This window comes from Manis pentadactyla, chromosome 2 (assembly GCF_030020395.1).
Source record: "Manis pentadactyla isolate mManPen7 chromosome 2, mManPen7.hap1, whole genome shotgun sequence".
NCBI classification, from domain to species: Eukaryota; Metazoa; Chordata; class Mammalia; order Pholidota; family Manidae; genus Manis; species Manis pentadactyla.
In genome coordinates, this window is record NC_080020.1 from 2,921,442 (window position 1) to 2,943,461 (window position 22,020).

At 40.6% G+C, this 22,020-nt stretch overlaps 1 protein-coding gene across 7 annotated transcripts in view; it reads left to right on the forward strand.

Annotated features, from left to right (window-relative positions):
• The window catches only part of TRPC4 (transient receptor potential cation channel subfamily C member 4), a 151,947-nt gene extending 131,002 nt beyond the window's left edge, over positions 1 to 20,945 (forward strand). For 3 of the 7 annotated variants that reach the window (XM_036904931.2, XM_057489461.1, XM_036904929.2), the window contains 4 exons: positions 2,443 to 2,637; positions 14,208 to 14,249; positions 14,377 to 14,466; positions 15,497 to 20,942. In XM_036904931.2, coding sequence (XP_036760826.1) covers positions 2,443 to 2,637; positions 14,208 to 14,249; positions 14,377 to 14,466; positions 15,497 to 16,195 — 1,026 coding nt within the window. In that variant the 3' untranslated portion in view covers positions 16,196 to 20,942. Of the gene's footprint in view, positions 1 to 2,442; positions 2,638 to 14,207; positions 14,250 to 14,376; positions 14,467 to 15,496 lie in introns of all 7 variants that reach the window. The other 4 variants (XM_036904936.2, XM_036904935.2, XM_036904934.2 and 1 more) reach the window with 2 other exon arrangements.
• Positions 20,946 to 22,020: the final 1,075 nt, after the last annotated feature.

Genomic DNA, 22,020 nt, shown 5'->3' on the forward strand with positions numbered 1-22,020 from the left:
TGACTAGGTCCTAGGATTTGCATGTGAATATTTGTATTTGTGGAGCTTCATTTAAGCATTTTACAAATCTGAAACTTCCAGATAGTCCCTATGTGTTTGCTTCAGAAGTTCTGTATTCTTCTAATCAATACATTTGTAAAGTGTGGATTCTATTTTCCAGATCACTTTTCCAAAAATATTAGGAAGCCTCTAGTGATCAAGCTGAATACAAGAAGCTGTAAATACAATCTGCATCCTGTAAAACGTATAACGTATTAGTTTGATCAAGAAGAGAACCCTGTTCAAGAATAGCATGGCAGATTCTGTTTTGCTTCTCTGTGGGGTGTGTCTTTCTAGGTGGCTTCTAACAGAGATCGGAATGATCTTCAAATTTCTATTTTTGTTCAGCCTAAACTCTGAGGCTCCTTGAGAGTGGGGAGCAGTGAGTAGGTGACCCAGCCCTGCCTCCTCCATCCTGTGTGGGATGCCTCCCTGCAGTGTGGACATGCCACGTATTTGATTGTCACCTGTCCCAAAACAGCAGAACTTACCCCGAGGGGCTTTCTCTTTTTGTCCTGTTACCCTCAACTCAGAGCTTTAGGGTAAAGCATGAGAAAAAGAGGAAAATGTAATAGTTGAAAGGCAAAAACAATCATGCATATCTAAAGCCTGCTTCTCACTCACTCATGTATTCGCTAATCAAATATTGATGTGCACCGAGCATATGCCAGACATTGCTTGATCTTAGGGATACACAGAATAATGAAGTCCTTGCCCTCAAGAAAAAATTTAGTAGTAGGAACAAAAAAAAGATCAATAAATAATTTCAACATTGGGAAAAGGAATTTGAGAACATAGATGGAAGTAGAAAGAGAGGACCATACACGGGCTGGGAGTAGAAGGCAGCTGAGATGGATGGAAGTCGGGGCAAGCTTCCTAGGAGAGGCAATACCTAAGCTAACTTTTAAATATCGACTCAAAAAGTTAGAAGGTGGCTAGCAGACGCTGGTTTTAGTCATCACCAGCCTGGAGTTTTGCACCTCCAGTTTTTCCAGCCACAATAGATTTTGTCGGAGATGCTCCCAGAATCCCTGGGACAAAGGTCATGAACAAACGGGAGGTCTGGTTTATGACAGCAGTCAGAGAACAGAACGAGGTCGGGATGATCCTTGATTTGTGGCTCCCTGAGATTCAGGAGGAGCAGCAGCTCTTCACAGGCCAGCACTTTAAGTGACTGCGCTTTCATTACCTTAAATTGATTCTACTGAGTCCTAATCCCCACACAATATATACTTGTCTACATTAATGCAGAATCTATAAGCTTGTTTAAAAAGAAAGATGGGGACAGAGGGAGAAGTAGAAAAGAGGAAGAGGAGAGAAAAGAGAATCGAGAGCTTCTGTGCTTGCATCTATTGATCAGTCCATCCAATCAGATACTTGCTGAGCAACAAAGGCCGTACATTGTCTGGATATGGTGATCGTTGCGGAAAAAACAATCTGTCTGGAGTCCAGACTAAAATCCGTATTGTTCAGAGTGGAATCGTATATACAATGCATGCATTCATTAGCACACAGCAATTTAGGAATGTTAGAAGGAAGCAGAGTCTAATATTCTCCTACTGTAAAATCTGTTCTTACAATATTAATGGGTTAAAGTGAACTATTTTGAATTCTTAAAGTGTATGTATGCCTAGTTTCTACCACCTCCTACTTCCCAGATTTTCTGCTCAAATCAGATTTGTGGCTAATTTAAGAGGAGACTGACTGCCCTATATCTATTTGCCACAAGTGTTTCTTAGTTTTTCCAGGAGATTAATAAAGTGGAATGATTTTTAATATATGACGGGAGGGATGGCTCAGGCTTGTGAGCAATCACTTGGCCAAGGTTATGTCAAAATTCAACGCTGTGTCAGAAGCCGCATACCAACATCTGTTAGAGGTACTTCTCTCTGAGTGTATGGGTGCTGCCTAAAGGGGGACAAGAGTTACTCACATGGGAACATATCAGGTAAGACTTCTGCAAACGCAGAAGGCTACACCCATGAGCATCTGTGAAGGTGGCCTTCTCCTAGGATGGGGTTCAAGGGCCGGGGGAAAGACACAAGGCCCCGTTTGTGGTCAGAATCTGCTGAAACTGAGCCTCCGTTAGCCTGCAGTGCAGCAAATGAAGACTCGTCAACAAGTCCTAACTAATCCCTGCAGGCTCTTTGGCACGGGATTATTTTAGATGTCTGTTTCCCGAAAGAGAGAGAGATGAAGAGTGACCAGGGAGCTGTGACTCCCAACAGGGTGCGCCAGCACCTGAAACGTCGAGATGACTGCCTCCAGGAGCCAGCGGTGCTTTTATAAGCCATTTAATTAATGTTCCCAGAGCCACTCCGAGTCAGGCTACAGGATCTCGGGGAGGGTTTTCACCTCGCTAATTCAGAAACCTGTCAGCACTTGTGATTTTCTCCCGTTCAGGACCATGCAGATATAGAATGGAAGTTTGCACGAACCAAGCTGTGGATGAGTTACTTTGAAGAAGGCGGTACTCTGCCTACGCCCTTCAATGTCATCCCGAGCCCCAAGTCCCTCTGGTACCTGATCAAATGGATGTGGACACACCTATGCAAGAAAAAGATGAGAAGAAAGCCAGAAAGTTTTGGAACAATAGGGGTAAGAACACAGCATGTTAGTATTCCTCCTTTTTTAAACCATGTATTTGAGGATGTTTGCATTCTGTATTGAATATTTTTGCATTTGTTGTCTTTTTGTTCTTACTGGTTGTATTTGGGGACCATTTATTGCACAGCTACGGGGTCTAAGGACACTGAATAGCTACGACTGACTCACAAACCCATTTCCTACATCAAGGGCAGTCCCTGTTTTTTTAAACTATTGAAATACAGTTTACATACAATATGGATTTCAGATTAACAACTTAGTGACTCTTCATTATGTACATTATTAAATGCTCACCAATTAGCATCTGTCACCACACAAAGATCGAAAAATAGCATGTGCTGTATTCCCTGGGCTGTACTTCCATCCCTCTGACTACAGTATTTTATAATCAGTCACTGCTATTTCGGTGGGAGCCACGCTTTACGCAGGCCTGTCCGAGACCACCAGGCAGGACCAGGGAACTACCGTATCCTCTCTTAGTACTTAATTTCTCGCTTTCTTCAGAACTGTAACCTCAGGTCATTTTGGCGTTACTTAACTCACTGCTGTTTCTGTCTCTGGATTGCAAAGGACGCAAGCGTTCAAGCAATTCCAGCAGAGAATTCACGGACTTGGCTGCAAGCCAGGCCATGGACATGGGACACACGATTCTTCTTTGTCAATTTCCTAATTTTCAAAGTTCTTAAGTGGTGTTTTGGGAATTAATACCTTAATATTCATCAGTCATTTTGACCTTCTCACAAAAATGCCTCTGGAACTATTCTAATATGCCTTTATATCAGAATCACCCAGGAATCATAGTTATTTAATGAAACATTTTAATTTGTTTTCAGTTGTATTTGACAAAGCTAAGTGACAGCTAGTTACAGCCTGAGTGGCCCTCTCGGTGACGCCGTCGCCACTTGGCCTGGTTATAGGCATCAAATGGGACTTTCTCCCTGAACGTGGCATTGATTTTCTGTCGTTTCAGTAACAATTTTAATTCTAAAGAGAAATTGACTGGCAGGAGAGTACAGCAAACAGATGTGGGCAGGAGAGGCAGTTATGTTCTTCCCATAAACTGTCTCTCCATGAACTTGGGGACTGAAGTTTGGGCGAATCTGATCTTAGAAACCGAAGTCAGATTCTGATGACGTCTTACCGTGAAATCCTCATACCAAAATCCTCATACCACCTCATAGACTTTATCACCGACCTTAGAAAGAGTGAAATTATTTCACCCCAAATGTTTGATTTCTCTGTTCTCTCTCTATGCTAGTAACCGAGTTAGGAACTGGGTGATGGAGGGAGGCCCAAAGGCATGATGTCTGTCCTTGAGGACATCATTTCTAATGTGAGAGCCATACATACGAGAAGATACTGCTCTAATGCACTTTACGTAATAAATTTAATATTATAATGTAGTTCTATGCAATATGCTATAATGGTGCAAGAAATAATTCATGTTTTCCTTGAGAGAAACAGGAAAAGCTTTCAGAGAAAGCAAACTCTGGCTTGCTCCCTTCCACATCAAAATAACTTGTCTTTTTTCCCATTTTATTCTTATATTCATAAGAAATGTATTTAATCAATCTCTGAAATGATATTAATGATCAATTCTATCATATTATGTTATCTCTCATAGGCTTGTTTTGATTTAAAACTATTTCTGGGCCCAGAAATAAAGGCCACACACACACACACACACAAGAAATTTGTCTTCAGTACTTTTACGCAAGAGCAGAGGCAGTCTTGAGTTTGAAGATACCAGGAAACTTGCAAGAAAATGTGGGGCCCTGGCCTAATATGTTCAGCAAGTCATCTATGCTGCCACTAAAATAACAGAGAATCACCCTAAGAACTTGACTTACAACACGGCTCTCACTCCCCGGGATCATCCCACTGTTGACGCATAGTTAGAAATATGTCACCTTCATTTCTTAGACCCAAAAAAGAGTTTCTCATCCATTTGGGCTCTGCTATTAAAGCAGTGATTCACGCCTATTAGAGGCTGAGGGCAAATGGCATAAATTAAAGAGATTTCTTTCCTATACATTACCAGTCACAAAAAAACCCACATTTTTTTTTTGTCTTTACCTCTCCGTTTGAATATTTTGATCCAAACTGATGCACAGACAGATCATTCACAATTATTTGTGACCTCGAACCATCATATTTTCCTTAGCCATGCAAATTTTACTAACCTTTGGTACTGGACATTTTGATGCTTTGGGAATTTATGACAAACTAAGAATACTGGGAGGCACGCCTCTCTTCTCCGTCCGCATCGCACACCCAACTGTGCCTCTTCTCCACCAAGCCAAGGCTTTGATCAGTCTCAAGGCTATGAACTTACTCTTTATCCAGACTGTATTTCCAAAATGAGGAGGACACAATATTTTGGCTTGCATACTCTCAGTTGAGTTTTATACATTTAGATTTCAGATGGGAAAAAAAAATGGTATGTGTGAGATGAGAAAACTGACAAGTAACATAAGAAGGCTGTAATATTAATAGAGGAATTTGATGAGAAAGTAATGTCAAAAGGTAATCCATTTTTTTGTACATCTATTTCAATGGGGTCACCTCTCCTGAGAGTTTGGTGTGTAGGTATATGAAGATGAGGAGCTTTGCACATACACGTTCATTAAAAGGTGAATCACAGTCAGGCCCTTCGGGTAACCCAGGCGTGCATAGAACACTGCCTCACACCCAAGGGCCTCTGAAGGTCACTCAGCTCACCCGCTTCCTTTAGGAAGAGCTTGTTCACCTTGTCCGGCATTTCGGGCCCGCTGGTGACAGAGCTGGGCAACCACCTCGTTCCCAGTGCCTGGTGCCCTGTCCTGATGCCCCGAAGAGTCCCACGTGCCCGTGCCAGCGCCGTCCGCGTGGGGTACTCATCCTCCGATTTCCTCAGCCCCTTCCACGGGTCCTGTCCCTGTTTGCGTCTCTCCTGAGATTCCTGTGTCTCCAAGGCCTGTAGAGCAGGCTGACTCACCTACTGTCATCCCAACTTGCGTATATTTTACGACACCACATTTCTGAGACAGAAAATCGAAGCTAAAACTGGAGGTCGCGTTTCTCATTCTTTGAGGCCTTTTCTCTGACTCCCCACTCGTGATTCCCTTGCTTGTGATCCCCCCAGCAGCGGCCTGAATGTGACCCGTGTCCCTTCCCTTCATGCGCCCAGTCCGAGCCCTGGAGCCAGTGCCCCTGAGGACTGCACCGCCGGCCACCCTCCAGGGCCCATCGCTGGTGATCTTACCTTGCTGTTTATAGCTTTGGGTAACCCTGATACAACCGGCCCCGAAAGCTCATTAACTCCCTCCCCACTCTTAAACTTTAGAATACCTTTTATGGGTGATTGGGAGTTTCAGGTAAATTAACCTTTCATTTGGATGCTTTATGGGGGAAAGCATAAACGAAGCAGAAATGCTTTATTGAGCAAGACCTTTACTGTAGGAAGCAAGCCCATTATTAGGAAAGAGCTTGTCTCTGTGAAATCATAAAAAATCCCACCGCAGGGGCAGTTTATTGAGAGCACATCACAAAACAAGAAACATGCTATAGTTCTTGGTTTTTGATATTACTTCTTGACTTTTTGCTTAACCCCATTTTATCATGAAATACACTTCTCAGAATTAAAGCAGTTTCTCAAACTTTAGTGTGAACTGGAATCAAGACCCTCCATTTTAACAAGCAGTTCCAGCTTGTAACTTGAATCAGAAACTCCTTTTGTTTCACAAAAGCATCGATGTCTAGTCCAGCTTTTTCAATTAAACATCGTTTGTAATTGTTGCTCACCAGGTCCAAATCATTGAATTAAAGTATAAATATGTGAATGCATAATTTCACCAAAATATTTAATTAACCTGAAACATCGTAATGCTCTAGACTATAGGTTTCTAAATGCAATGCTTAGATTAATAGGCCAATACACTGAACAACAACAACAAAAATACCAGGTCTTTTGAACACATTTAAAAAATGATTTTAGATTCTTCAGTTTTATGTTTCCCACTTTCTAGTTTCTTCTTTGGCTCACACAGTGGGGAGAACCTGAAACACCATCTCCAGTAGGGCCCTTTAACATCAGTCAACTCCGGGACTACAGATGGTATAGTCATGCCTGACTGCTTATCCCAGAAGTATGCTCAGTAAAGTCACTGGAAGAGAATTTGAAACGGTAAATAGATGAGTGCCCCCCCTCATCATTAAAGGAAAAATGCCAATGGCACACGCCTTTCAGACCTCATTTTTAGTGGTAATTTATCACAATGTATTGTTCCTCAATCTTCATGACCCTCAGTAGGCCAACTGATAAATCTTACAGCTATGACTTTATTCAGCCATGAGTCTCTCTCAGTCCTTAATTTACTGCTGTGAGATTTAAGGACAAGGCCTTCTCATTAAGTTTTCTTTCCAAGTGGGGATGTAGAAGAAGGAGTGGCTTGACAGTCTTGGTATTTCCAGACTGAGATCCTGAACACTTAGTTTGATGAGGCGACATTCAAGCATCGTATGTAGTTTATTTTTGTATGCTTAGGAAGTGTGTTTATAAAGAACAATATGTGGCTCCATCTGTAAATGAGCCAAATGGCAGTTTTTAAAAAGGGAGTGCATCCCAGAATGGCCCCTTGCCTTTTTACTTGTATTCAAAAGGAGAAGAATACAGAAAGCTGCACCCCTTAAGGGATTCACTGAGCAAAGCAAGAAATAGAAGGCATAAGTCATGGACTTAAAATCAGCGATGGAGCAAAGCCGGAGTGGAAATGAGAGAAAACCGTGCTGACAACTGGCTGCAGGGAACCAGCCTGACGTTCCGTGGTGGACCGGGAGAGAACTGGAGAGAAAGAGTGAGAAGATGTCAGAGGATTGCCTGGAGCCCTTTCTCTTATAGCTGCAAGACCCTCCCTGCTCTAAAGCAACCTGACGCTGCGTGGACTGTAGAGTTCCCTCACAGCCACAGGGGCTTCTCACTAGTGGGGTCTTTCCCTTTATCATTAGTTCTATGATGCAGGTACCGCCATCGTCTTGTCCTAACCAATTGGAGGCACCCTGCAGACGGAGTGTTACACTAACATGACACACAGGCAGGCCCTGGGCACTGGGGTTGAAAACCCAGGCTTCTGAGACAATTCACAAAGATGACTGCCAGCTTCAAGTGCACATCTTCCTCCAAAATACTTTTCCTAGACACCAAGTTAATGAAAGAAGGTCCTTGACTGGGTAATGGGGCCTGTTTTTCCTGTCTTAAACACAACTGACATCCAACCTAATTTTTTAAAAAGCTGTAAAATGCAACTCCAGAAATTCCTTAAAAATACTGTAAACACGAGCTCAAACACTGAGAAATTTTTTATTCATAACCTATGTTGTGAATATTCTGCCATGTGATATAATGCTCCCTACATGATTATTTTCTAGTAAAGATAGAGAACACCTAGTCATTGCAGATTACTTTATGAATCAAAGTTTACCATGTGAATGGCTTGAAAAAAAATAAATACCCATACCTACTTAGATATCCTTTATTGTATAACTTTAAAAAATATAAATTGCCAGTTCTCTTCTTGTGACAGTTATAAGATGGAACGCCTTCCATTGTGATAGTAAATCCCTTTGAAGCTCAGGTGATCTTTACCCAACAAAAAAGTTGCAAACATGGTAAGTACGGTTGCCGGTAGCTCTGGTATATAATATTTCATGTCAGTAATTGCCAAAAATTATCATCATGTTATTGTAAAGAGTCCATATGTCGTAATAGATGATCTTCTTGAATATATCATAGTGAATTGTGTCTCCCCAAAAAGATATGCCAAAGTCCTAACCCCTAGTACCTCAGAATGTGACCTTATTTGGAAATAGGGTCATGGCCGATGTAATTCGTTATGATGGGGTCATGCCAGAATGGAGTCCTTCAAGAACATGACCGTGTGAAGACACAGGGGTGCAGGAAGAGCGCCCCGTGAAGGCAGAGGCAGAGATTAGAATTCTGCTGCTGAGAACCACAGAACCAAGGACTGGCAGCCCCCCCAGGGAGCCGGGAGGGGGAAGGATTCGACCTGAGACTCAGAGGGAGTGTGTCCCTGCCGCCATCGTGATTTGATTTGAGACGTCATGCCCCCAGTGTGTGGTTCTTCATATGGCATCCCTGCAAAAGTCAAACAACAGACACCGTGCATTCTGTGGTTATTAGTTTTTATCCAAATAAATACGGATCCTGTATGTTAGGGGTGCTGAGCCTCAAATTAAGATGTGTTGGGAGAAGGGGATGAAGTCACAGAATACATAGCAGGCATGTTCAGATGCCTTTTAGTATCGACTTGACACAAAGAGCAGTGATTACAGGGCGAGTTGGTCCGAGATCCTAAAGCTCACATGCCCTGCGAACGTCGTGGTACTTGAGCTACTCACTCAACTCTGTGGCTGTTGGTCTCCTTACTTATAAATGAGGCAGTGAGACCCGACCAGCTCTTTGGTTCTAATAAGTAACGTTTGTTCTTAACGTCTGTGAGTCAGTGATCATGTAGTGAAATTTAAAATGCCGTCTGCTTTTCCTTGACCTCTGGTTAGACCCTGGGAAGCTGGAGAATTTAATTAATTATAGTGCCAGCTTAAAAAGCTAACTAAAAGAGAAAGATGGTCCCTTTGCACATTCCCAATAAATATATTCACAATTCATTGATGATTTCATTGTCCATGTTAGTTTTCCTTTATAATGCCAAGGAATGTGGGCTTGTGTTTGTATCTACCACGGCCCCTATGCATACGATGCTCGAATCTTCTTCAGTCCTGCACATCTCTAAGGATGTACAACAGCCAGTGGTATTCCCGTGCAGTGTCCCCGGACAGCTTCTCCACATTGGAATTCTTTCTTATTCTTTAATAGCACCAACATCCGAGCAGCCGAGCCCCCTGTCTTCTGCTCCTCCGCCACATTCCTACCGTTTTGTGACTTTTCCTGGCTTCTTCCCATTCGCGCTGCCACCCACTTACCCTTCAGCTGCATGATGGTAATCGCGTCCCGGCTGATGCCGTCACTAACCGATTGCCTCACACCCATCCTTCCTACCTAACACTGCTTCCAGGGGACTCCCAGGGGTAGACTTCCATCACACGTTGCTCAGTGAGTGAAAGACCCCAGGTGCCTACCAATCCCTGAATCCACTGTGCTGTCTAGGATCCTACGTAAAGGACCCCGCTGCCTCTCCGACATGACCCTGCTGTCAGAGCACGTCGCAGCCATCCTGGGAGCCGCCGTGACATGCCTCGTCTCCTCGTGCACCAGCATGTCCACTTCCCCCTCCCAGGTCCCTGGAACATCGGTGCACCTCTGCCTGTCAGCGTTCCACGTTGTCCAGCCTGAAATCCCGTTCCCTGTTTGAAGGATGGTGCTGATTCTTTCCTTCATTCAGTATTACTTGCTCCCTTTCCCGGACTCAAACACATTCTTCCATTCTACAGGTCTTCTTTTGTATTTGCTCTCTATCTATAGAATATGTGCTCCTGGTATTCCACCTAATAGACTATAAGCCATTTAAGGACTACAAGTGTGTTTTATTCATCTCTGGTTTCTTGCAGGTCTTTGCCATGAACATGTAGTCACTTAATAAATATACCTTAAACTGGCCCTATAACCTAAACTTCATGGTATAGGAGCCCACAAAGGAAAAATCACAGAGGTCATAGCAAAATCCAATGTCATACAGAGATGTTAATAAAACTTTTGGTACCCCACACCACAAAAAAAGGTAGACTGATTAGCACTATGCATCTGTTGGATTGGCTAAAAACCTGAACAGTGACAACATCAAAAGTTGGCAAGGATGCGGAGCAGCAGGGACTCTCATTGATTGCTGGTGGCAATGCAGAATGGCACAGTCACTTTAGAAGACGGTTTGATGGTTCCTTACAAAACTGAATACACTTTTACCATACAATTCTACATCTGTGCTCCTTGGTATTTACACAAAGAAGTTAAAAACCTATGTTCATACAAAATTCTGCACCAGGATGTTTGCAGCAGCTTTATTCATAGTTGCCAAAACTTGGAAGCAACCAAGATGCTCTTCAGTAGGTGATGGATAAACAAACTGTGGTACAACCAGACAATGGAATATAATTCAACACTAAAAAGAAAGGAGCTATCAAGACAGGAGAAGACAAGGAGCCAATGTAATTATTGCCAAGTGAAATTAGCCATTCTGAAAAGGCCACATACTCTATGACATTACGGAAAGGCAAAATTATGGAGACAGTAGAAAGATCAATGGCAGCCCAAGGTTAAGATGGGGGGGGGATCAAAAGGCAGAGAACAGAGGATTTTTAAGTCAGTGAAAATATTCTGTATGATACCACAATGATGGATAAAATGTCATCACACATTTGTCTGAACCCACAGCATGCGCAACACCAAGAGTGAACCATAATGTAAACTATGGACTTTGGGTGATCATGATACATCAGTAAAAGTTCATCAGTTATAAAAAAAAAATGTATGGATGGTGCTAATGGGGCAGGCTCTGCATGTGCAGGGGCAGAAAATATATGGGAAATGTCTGTACCTTCCCCTCAATTTTGCTGTGAACCTTAGATTGCTCTAAAACATAAAGTCTTAATAAAACAAAAATGACTGCCTACAGAATTTGTGTTACATCTACCCATATTTACTAGAACCACCCCCTCATTCCTATTACTTAAATACAAATTTCTCACTTCAAACCTCTAACTGCCTTAGCCTAAAAGCATCCAACTCTCTAGCTAAAGAAAATAACTCTCCTCAAGCATGAAATGCTACACAAATCACACAAAGAGAAGCAATTGCCTCTAAGTCTGTTCTTTCACTTCCTCGGAGGTAATCGTGACACTTGTCAAGCTATCCACAAGTTTTATGATTCAAGAATATTTTTTCTAAACTTTGTTAAATCATAGTATTACGCAGAAAGGGGAAAATTGGAAAGAGGATGGGAACTAACATTAATTAGTGATAAATGCCTTAAATCTCTTATCTCAATTCATCTTCAAAAACACCCCATGAGTTTATCTTTACCTTGCAGAATAAAAAATGGTGGAAAGGAGAGGGCTTTGGAGATTAGTTCTTAATTCTCCCTTTGCCAACTTCAAACCCAAGTGGGGACGCCTAAGTTCATGTTCTTAACATCACACCACACTACCTCCCAGAAGGTAAGAAAGCAGAAACAGGCATGGTAGACAAGAATCAGTCCTATGATGCCAGCCACAGAGGAAGAGATCAAACAGCCACGAGGGATAACTGAGCTACATAATGTCGAGGTCATCATTTGGTGAATTTATTATATTCCTGTTTTGTTTTCTATATTCAGAAGATGGTTAACTTTATCCATTCTTATTTTCCTAGGACATTAAAGTTCAGTTGGCTGATACCACCTCACAAGACTAAAAATAGTTTTGTAGTATTACTATGTGGAAAAAAATGTGTTGGCAAAAACAATTAACTATATTAACTTCGCCTTAAACATGGGCTATGGATATTTAATAGCTCCTGATAGTTACCACAGAAAACTTTCTATGTTGTCTCTTTCTGATTGACTACTTTGCTTTAAAAACAAAATTTCCCTAGAAAAATAAACCTGGGTTATTTTAAAAATGTAATCTTTGATCTTTTAGTATTTGTATTAAAATTTAAAACTTGGTTATAAGCAGTTGATTCACAAACTGCTGAAGGAAAGGATGTTTGTACTCTTTTCAGTACTAAAATACATCATGATAATTTTCACTTATCACTCAATTTTCTGATTTTGTCATCCTTAGTTTTAGTTTTGCATTAAGGAAATTTAAAGTTAAATCATGACTTCAGACTGCTCTCTGCCATGTTGTATTGGCATTTGAAAGACTAAAACAGAGCATCAAAATGATATAGAACCCCAAAATTTAAAAATTGAGTCTATTATTAAATTCTATATTGCATTTGGAGTTTCTGGCTACATCAATTATGGAATCTGGATTTCCTGGTCAATATTTACAGAGGGTGTTGAAGAAGTTGGTGTCCATTTTGCTTTGGTTTTTCTGTTCACCTGAAGAAAATTTAAGGAGACCTGGAAGGCTTGTTTGTTTCTTAGGCTTCTTGTCTTGGATTTCAGCTCAGCTGGGTCCCAACAGGAGTCACATACCCCCACCTGCTGGCCCAGTCATGAAATTCCCATGCTTTTTTTTTTCCTCAAAATGTTCTAATTTTGCATTGCTTCAAATTTCAAATTGTCTTTTCATTAACAGCACAAACATATTTAACACGTGTTTAAGATTCGCATAAAAGTGCATGCTTTTCAAAGAACTAATGGTCATTAGGAAGCTAAGCATTATCTCATCTGTTCCTAAAGGTCACTAGTAACCATAAAACAGAATCTATTTTTATGGCCAGTGAAAATGACATTTTTTCCCTATTCCCCCAAAGAGAGAGAAAAGAGTTTTTTGTGAATGGTTTGATTTTTTTTCTAATATGATTTCACAGTGAGATATGTATAACTCTCTTCAAAATTCCATTTTATAGGCCTTTGATTAAGTTTCTGAAGAATTCCATTTTATAGGCCTTCCTTCCTTATGAAAGAAAGATCAAAAGACTTATTTAAACCCGAGATACATTATGTCTTTTGCTTTCTCACAATTTATCAAATTCATTCTTTTATTACAGAAATAATTTTAGAGCATTTGGAGTTTTCTTCCTTTAAAAGCAATACAAATATTTTTTCAACATGCATAAAATTGGGATTTGATAGCTTTTTTCCCCTAACATCTGTAGAATACCTGTAAAACCTGAAAAATACATGACTGTAGCGCCATTTATTATTTAATTCAAGTTACAGTGGACTTCTTTCCCCATCATTAAACAGCTCTTCCATTCTGCACTCCAAAATCACTGCTTTGTGCCAGCCCTAGCTGTGTTCTCAAACCATCCTGACCTCTTCAAAATGATAGCTGAGACTCATATTTATTTAAATTATTAATTAATGAATCCTGTGTTCAAACAGAATTTATTTATTTTTGCTGAATCCAACCATCTAGTTAAAACAGCAACCCCCTCTTACTGTACATCTGATTCAAAATAATGTTGGGGAGTTCATTGTCTAATAATATTCTGATTACATATCGCATATCATGGCTAAATTCTTAATCTTGCTAGGTGGATATTTGTGAATATGTTCATGTTGTTATAATGCTAGCTTTTTTTCTATCAAATTTTTATCTGTATTTTTGTTTCTTATTTAATATGTCTCAGCATCATTCTAAGTGATTTGGAGTGCGTATCAACTATGATTACCTAATTCTCCATCACTTTATATTAGAAGAAGTAACATTTCTGTCTTTGTTAATTTGTTATATATATATTAAATGCCATATGGATTATCACCTTGCACTCTGTTGTATTGGTTCCTCATTCTTTTGATTCGTGGGAAGTACTCTGTAGCTATTGTTCATTGTCCGGTATAATTCCCACTTCAGAGAAATGAGGAAAAAAAGTTTCTTGATTAGAAGTACAATGAATTATCTTCCAGAATGGTAATATATCAATATAACCAAAAGGTAAATATCCCTTTTCTTTTCAGAGGCGAGCTGCTGATAATTTGAGAAGACATCACCAATATCAAGTAAGTTATTCTTTATTATAGCTTGTAATTTGCAACAAAATTAAATAGTCCCCTCTTTACAACTGACTCAAGAGAGGAATCATATCTATGCATTGACTAACAATTCTGTTGTTTTAAAATGCTGCAGGAAGTTATGAGGAACCTGGTGAAGCGATACGTCGCCGCGATGATCAGAGATGCCAAAACCGAGGAGGGCCTGACCGAAGAGAACTTTAAGGTAACTGTTTTCGTCTCCATCACCCAGAGGAGGATTCAGCAGAGCGTGGACCCAGACACGCAAATTTAAAATCACAGCTAGAAACTCAGCCACAGGTTCCAGAAAGCCTGGGATTCTTTTGATTTCTAAATTAAAGCCCTAACTGAATAATAATAATTTAAAAAAGTGGTGTAATTTCTTCTCAAAATACATTGTTTCAAACATACTTAATCTGAAATGTCAAAAGGATTTACTTGGAGGCAGAGAAAATCCTAGTACCATGTGGCATTGACTTGATAAGCCCAGCAATACTCTCTTGGGTGACCTTTAGTTTTGAGAATTCAGTCTGTTTTCTAAACATTTAGTAGCCAACACACTCAAAATAGCAACAACGAAAACCTTCTTTGTGCTTCTTTGTGTTAAATGATTCATGGTGCGTTGGGAGATCTGTTGGTGGCAGGCAGTGAGCACGAAGTCTTCCAGCGCTTGCTGGGGGTCAGGTTAGGGCTGACAGGTTCTCCAGAATAGACAAAAAGATGAGTCTCAGAAATGCCGTCGGGATTGCCAGGAATCAGTGGCTGACCCAGATATGGGGATAAAATCAACTCCCAGGTGGTCAACAGTGAAAGGAACTCCCAAGTCTTGGAAGGGTAGATGCACTTATCCTTTGAGATGACCCCTTGGACAGCACCATGGGCCAATATTGAAAATCTTCTGAAACACATCTCTTAGAGTACAAGGTGACTTGACAGCAGATGAGAATTTCAGTGAGGAGGCCTTTGAAACCTTAGTCCCAAATGAGCCCAATGTACCTGATTGCACAGTGTTGGAAAAGAAAACACCCTTCTTCACACCAACCCCGAGAAGGCTTGTCCCTACAGCGCTGCGACGAGGAAACCAGCAGGCATCAAAATGACTGCAGTCCTGACGGGGACGGCAGCAGAGTGGAGCCCCAGTCTGAGGCAGACGGTGTCAGCCCCCTGCGCCATGAGCAAATGATGTTGCCTGGTGTTTTAAGTCACAAACTGATCTCGTTTTGCACTTCACTTAGGAACTGAAGCAAGACATCTCCAGCTTCCGCTTTGAGGTCCTGGGGTTACTTCGAGGAAGCGGCCTGCCCGCCGTGCAGGCGGGGAAGGAGGCCTCCCACCCGGCCGACCCGGGCGAGAGGAGCGACGGCGAAGGGGGCGCCAGGGACAAGCGGCGGAACCTGAGCCTCTTCGACCTGACCACGCTGATCCACCCGCGGTCGGCAGCCCTCGCCTCCGAGAGGCACACGGTCAGCAACGGCGCGGCCCTGGTGGTGCAGGAGCCCCCCAGGGAGAAGCACCGGAGGCTGAACTTCGTGGCGGACATCAGGAACTTCGGGTTGTTTCACAGACGATCCAAACAGCACGCGGCCGAGCGGAGCGCACACCCAGTCTTCTCCGTCTCCGGAGAGGTGGCCCGGCGACAGGCGGACAGGCGGCCCGAGAGGGGCAGCCAGCTGGACTCTGCAGGGTTCGCCCCCCGGGGGGACCTGAGCATCCCTGGCCTGGGTGAGCAGTGCATCCTCGTCGACCACCGAGAACGGAGCACGGACACCCTGGGTCTGCAGGTAAGCAAGAGGGTGTGTGCGTTCAAGTCGGACAAGGAGGACACGGTCCCCATCATACCCAAGGAGAAGCGTGCGAAGGAAGGGGACTCCAGCCTGGACTATCACGTGGCGGACACGGTCACCCACGGAGAGTACGTGACCACAAGACTATGACACTTGAAGGAGAAAGCGGTCATCATCCTATACATATTTTCCATAGTGGTCTGGGTGGGGGGTGGGGGGATGTTTAAAAAGTAAATTTGCAAATGCTGACTTACACTTTATAGCGTTCATCCACAGCGTTATATTAACATGTAACATGTTTGGATAAGGCGAAGGCTACCAAAAACTCTTCGTGGCCTGCTTTGGCTTCCACAGATTGTTTCACAGTTTTTTTTTGGTTGATAAATAAAAACGCACCTCATATTCTTGTATGGTTGCAATGACCCACAGGAAATTTTTAGCTATCTTTTTCATAACGAATGCAACTGGTTCCATGTGGTAGGTGACTCCTATTATAGATATTTTTATATGTAAAACATAATGTAGCTGATTAGAGCTTTTCATAATTTTTTAGGGTCTTGAAAGATGGTTACTTATCAAGGACTTTCACTCGATCCTACCGTTTAGCTTTAAAACACAAATAATACCAAATTCTTTCTTAAGTATGTGTACAGACAGTACACCATTAGAACAAACATGGAGACATGAACAAATCCTCTTAAAATGGAAGAAAGGTATACTTTGTAGAGTTCTAGGATGCCCACGTTTTCCTCTCAGTAAGTAAAAGAAATGTCTGACATAATACATTTTGATGATTGATAATTTTTTATAACATTTTGTCAGAAAAAAGTTTAAGTTTTTTTTTTTAATGAACTTTTCAGGTTCAACTGCTCATCAGTGTTAATGTGAGGCTTTATGAAACATGGAAGTTCAAGAATATGGCAAAAGTTGTCAATGCTAAAACGGAATAACAATAAATTAGAATAATTTAAGTACCTTACAAAGTGAGATGATTGCATACTCATAACATCCAGATGAAAATGAATTCATTCAGACAGTCTAAATCCAAAGTTAAATTCTGTTTTTAAGCAGGGCAATACTGTTGCCAGTTCAAAAGAAGTCCAAAAACCTAGTAGTTTCCTCTTCTTTCTCTACTGACTGATTTCTTTAAAATTAAAATCCACCAAAAAATCATTATTAATTTTATTAATAGATATAGATATGTAGTTTTCCCCACAGGGACAACATTCTCTAGTTCTTGTTTCCTCTGTTGTTTTCAATATAGTTAACTTCATTATACTCATTTGCTGAGCTACTAGAAGGAAACTGTTTTCACCTGATATAAAAAAGGCACTGGCAACTTTTTCAAGCTGAAATTATATAACCTGTATCTATTTAAGCCACCATGGAAACAGAACTCGCCTCACACATGCCGTTAGTATTTATTTCAAATCCATAGAAATATGCTGAGTTCATTTTGCTGCAAAAATTACCTCCATGGACTAGACAGATTGGACAAGATTTAGCATATTGACTATAAAGTGCATCGTGTCACAAAACCTAGTTTCTCACTGCCAAACACCAAAAGGAGGGAACAGCAACGACAGTGCCCAGCCTCTGCTCTCTGTGTTCAGCATGTGAACCGCTCGGAACAACCACTTGAAGTAGTGACTGTTCTTCTCCCCACTTTATAGGTGAAGAAACAGGTGAACCCTAACTAGGCTGAGGTTCACAGCTAGCGATGGAGCTGTAATGTGTCCAGGGCCACGGCTTTAGCCCCAGTACTGAAGAGCCTCTCAGAACAGAACCAGACCAAGCAAAAAACATGTGCACATGTAGGCATTATTCTTGCCACTCCTGAAATGCTGTATTTTGAGTGAGAATAAGTTTGGTAAATGACCTAAGTTTGTGTTCCTTCTTGTGAAGCAAGAAGAACATGCAGAATTCAAGGTGTGATGTATTTGATTCTTTAGATTCAATTACATTATAGAAGTTAGTAGATTTTAAAAAAACATATTTGATATGAGATATCACTGTTCAGCTTGACATGCTGGCTTTTAGCGTTCAGAAAAGCCAGAGACTCTGAGATGTGGCTCATTTCTCACTATGGTTTGTCTTAGGATTTAGAAATGGGCTGGGTAGGTTTGAAGAACTACAACAGCTCAGTAAATGTCCTTTATGCTTTAAGCACACCTTTATCTCAAGTACATTGGGACTCAGAATTAGTCCTGGGGATAGCGAAATTCTCAAATTATTCTAAATTGGACATACAGTAGTGGGGGAATTGTATGTCTCATCTCAGTACTTGGGATGTTTTCGATGATTCCTTTTTTTCTGCCTCTGGGTATTTTTTGCAGTTATTTTTCTTTGTTTTTTCAAAGTAAAGACCATATACATCAGCATTACATATACTTAACCAGAATTTAATCTCAAATGTTCTCTGTTTCTACAAATAACACCACCAATAAAAGCGACAACGGTTTTTTGCCCTGGGAGCTTATTTATATCAGGAGTTTGGGTGCTGACACTTTACAGGTGAACACAGTGGTTAACGGGGATTTGAAGCCAGGAACACCCTGCTTTTCAGTGTTCGGAAAAGGATGCTTTCTAACAGTCCTCAGATGACACTGACAGATGCATTTATGAGTTTGAAGAAAGTACTGGATACTGTTAGAACCAGATGTCCTAGAATCGAATATTATTCTAAATATGTAGTGATACTAGGTAGCATTAATGAAGAGAAACAGTAGGGGAAGAATAATAAAACAGAACAACAGCACGATTGCAAGTGAAGGAATGATGTTTTCTGAGATCCTTAAGTGAGTAATTGGGGTCTCTTTCCATTTCTATCTACATTTTATCAACAGAAATTCTCAAACACCAAAGAGAGAACTGGCATCACACCTTCCTGTGACCCTTGCCCCCCTGATACTGCTGATGCTCACCTTCATTTATTTACTTTTTCTTTTTTTGCCAGGGTTGGGTGGAAGACTGTCTAGAAAATTCAGTTTAACTTGAAAAGAATTAGGTTACATTCATAGCACTTCATTTATCATAGATACATTTTGGAAAACCCATTTACAAGAAAGAAATGCCATAAAGATGTACCTTACTGTCTGTGGTAGATATATTCCTAAAAATATCTGTACCAATAAGTTCTACATTAACCTCAGTAGGAAAACTGGCTTATGTAAAACGATGTTTTTTTTGTAAAACGATGAATTATTTTTCAAAGTGATAGAATCATCCTCAAAATGTAACTGTTTCATAAGTTGGATATTTGTATATCAAATTTTCTTAAATTAGATATTTTATTTACTGGCTGGCAATTAAATTCTGCAAAAGCATACTCACTTTCTTGCCTTGACCCGGATAGCAACTTGACACACTTTACTAATTAAATACACAAGCCCAAACAATGACATTTCTTAGTTAACTATTGGGAGGGTAAAGGAAGAAACTGATGAAGATTTAAGGATAGGAAATTTATCATATTATTCTCAAAGAAGCAGTCAATTTTCCAGCCAAGGTGGAAGGAATATAGGTAACAAGTGATATGAAAATGCATGCCCCTAATATTCAATAATTCTGGGGATTAGATGCATGAATGCTTGTCCAGTCCCCCGGGGATTACTGATGAGCACACATCAAGGACTGAAATCTGCCCCTTCTTAGTTCATGCGTGTGTTGTGTTTGAAGTAGAACCTTCAACAGTTGACACAATTGCCAGTTTAAACGGGTTAGACATTACCCCTGAAAATCGGCCTAGCAAAAACCATGGGTGTCTGCAAATATGTTTACAATGACTCAAATGTTTAAAAATCCAAATTTATGAATAGGTTTCACAATTTTGAAAATTCTTTCTGCAGTTTGGCCTTACTTAATTCTTTTCTTAATTTTCCAAACTTCAGACCTCCCAGTGTAAGCACAGAATTTAGAAATTTAGTATCTCTGGCAGTTTCTTAAATTCAACTTCAAATATACTATTCCAATTATTTCAAAATGTTACAAGGCATTTTGTTTACACAGTGTTACCACATGACTTTTAAAAATGTTTTAGAACCATATTAAATAAGTTTGCCATAGATAATGGGAGAAACTAGGGCTCAGGGCACCCCTGCAATTATCCCCATTTACCCAGCTGCCCAGTGGTTGCGTTAAAGCTTAAAGAAAGAAACTCGGATGAGCCATCAGGTCATAAGTGACTTGGATGATGAGTTTTTATTTCTGTGGAATTTTGTTTTCTTTACCATCTCCTGCAGTATCTAATACTTATAGTTGTTCAAACTTTTCACACAAAAATTCAGAATTAATATATTACCTGCATTTCCTACAAAATGGTGTTCACAGATTTTTTTTAAGAGCTAGTTCTTCAATGTTTTCTAAATACACTGTTCCTCGTTTTTGCTTTAGCTGTACCTTTGTAATAATTCTATATGCACAGTGGTAATAATTATAGGTATTAAATAATATTAAGCCTTTTCAACTGAAAAATGATAGAGCTGAGAAATATGAAGCTGAACCAAGACTGAGGCCACGGGCCCAGGGCCAGGCAATGCCGCGCTCTCCCCGAGCTGTCTCTGCCAAGGAAATTCATCCAAAGCCATCAGTGTGTTCCAGAGCTGCACTGTCTGTCCAGTACGTTATGTGCACTGACTTCCTTTCAGGCATCCGTGTACTTAGGCTTCATTCACTCTCAGGAATAACTCACTGGGTTGCTTCAGCATTCAGAATGCAAAACGCCCTGGTGGTCTGGGGAAAGGCAGAAAGCTGCTGACTTTTCATAGCTGCTGTGGAGTGACTGCAAATCGGGCATTTCATTCATTTAAAGGCCTGATATTAGAAACTTCTGGCTGAAACTGTTCCATCTAGCTCTAAAATACTGAAGCTTGCTACATCATCTTTCTATGGCTAGAAGTACCAAACAAACAGGAAAATGGAAATGCAGAGAAAAATAAGGGCACCATACAGTATTCAGTAGGCAGTTATTTCTTCTGTTTTTTTTAAATTTTTCAAAAGTTTTGAATCAATACAGATTCATATGCAGTGTAAGGAAGAATACAAAAATATCTCATGGACCGTTTATCTCTTTTCCCCCAGTAGAAACATCTTTTAAAACCATAGTGCAATATTTCAGAATACTGACATAGATTAAATCCACAGATCTGGTTCGGATGTCACAGGTTTACTTGTAGTTGTGTGGCAGGCTCGTGTATTTAGTTTCATACAGTTTGATCACATATAAAGTTTGTGAATCTACAACCATAGTCAAGATACAGAGCATTTCCAGCACCACAAGGATCTCTGCAATGGCCCTTTTTTACCATTTCGATCTCTGAGCCCCATAATCCCAAACCCCTAAAAACCACTAACTTGTTCTCCACTTTTATAACTGTGTCATTTCCAGTTCGCTATAAAAGAGGAGTCATACGTAGGTAATCTTTGGGGATCCATGTTTTTCAACTCAATATAATTCTTTGGAGATTCATTCAAGTTGTTCCATCAATTAACCATTTATTCCTATTTTATCACTGAGTGTTATTCCATGATATAAAAGTAACTGAATTTAACCTTTTACCCACTGAAGAATCTCTGGGCTATTTCCAGTTTTTGGCAAGTACAAATAAAGCTACAATGAATATTCATGTATACTTTTTCGTGTGACCAGGACTGTAACTGCTGGGTAGTGTGGCAGTTGTACGCTTAGTTTTATAAGAAACAGCCAATTTGTATTCAGAGTGTCTGTATCATTTTTACATACTCACGAGCAATGTTTGAGTTGATTTCTCTGCATTTTTGCTGGCATTTGGTGCTGTCACCAATTTTTATTTTGTCCATTCTAATAGTTGTGTAATCATTTCTCCCTGTGGTTTTAATTTGCATCTCCCTGATGGCTAACGATCCTGACCACCTTTTCTTGTGTTTATTGCTATTATATGTAATCTTGGTGAATTTTCTGTTCATGTCTTTTGTACATTTTAATTATATTATTTATG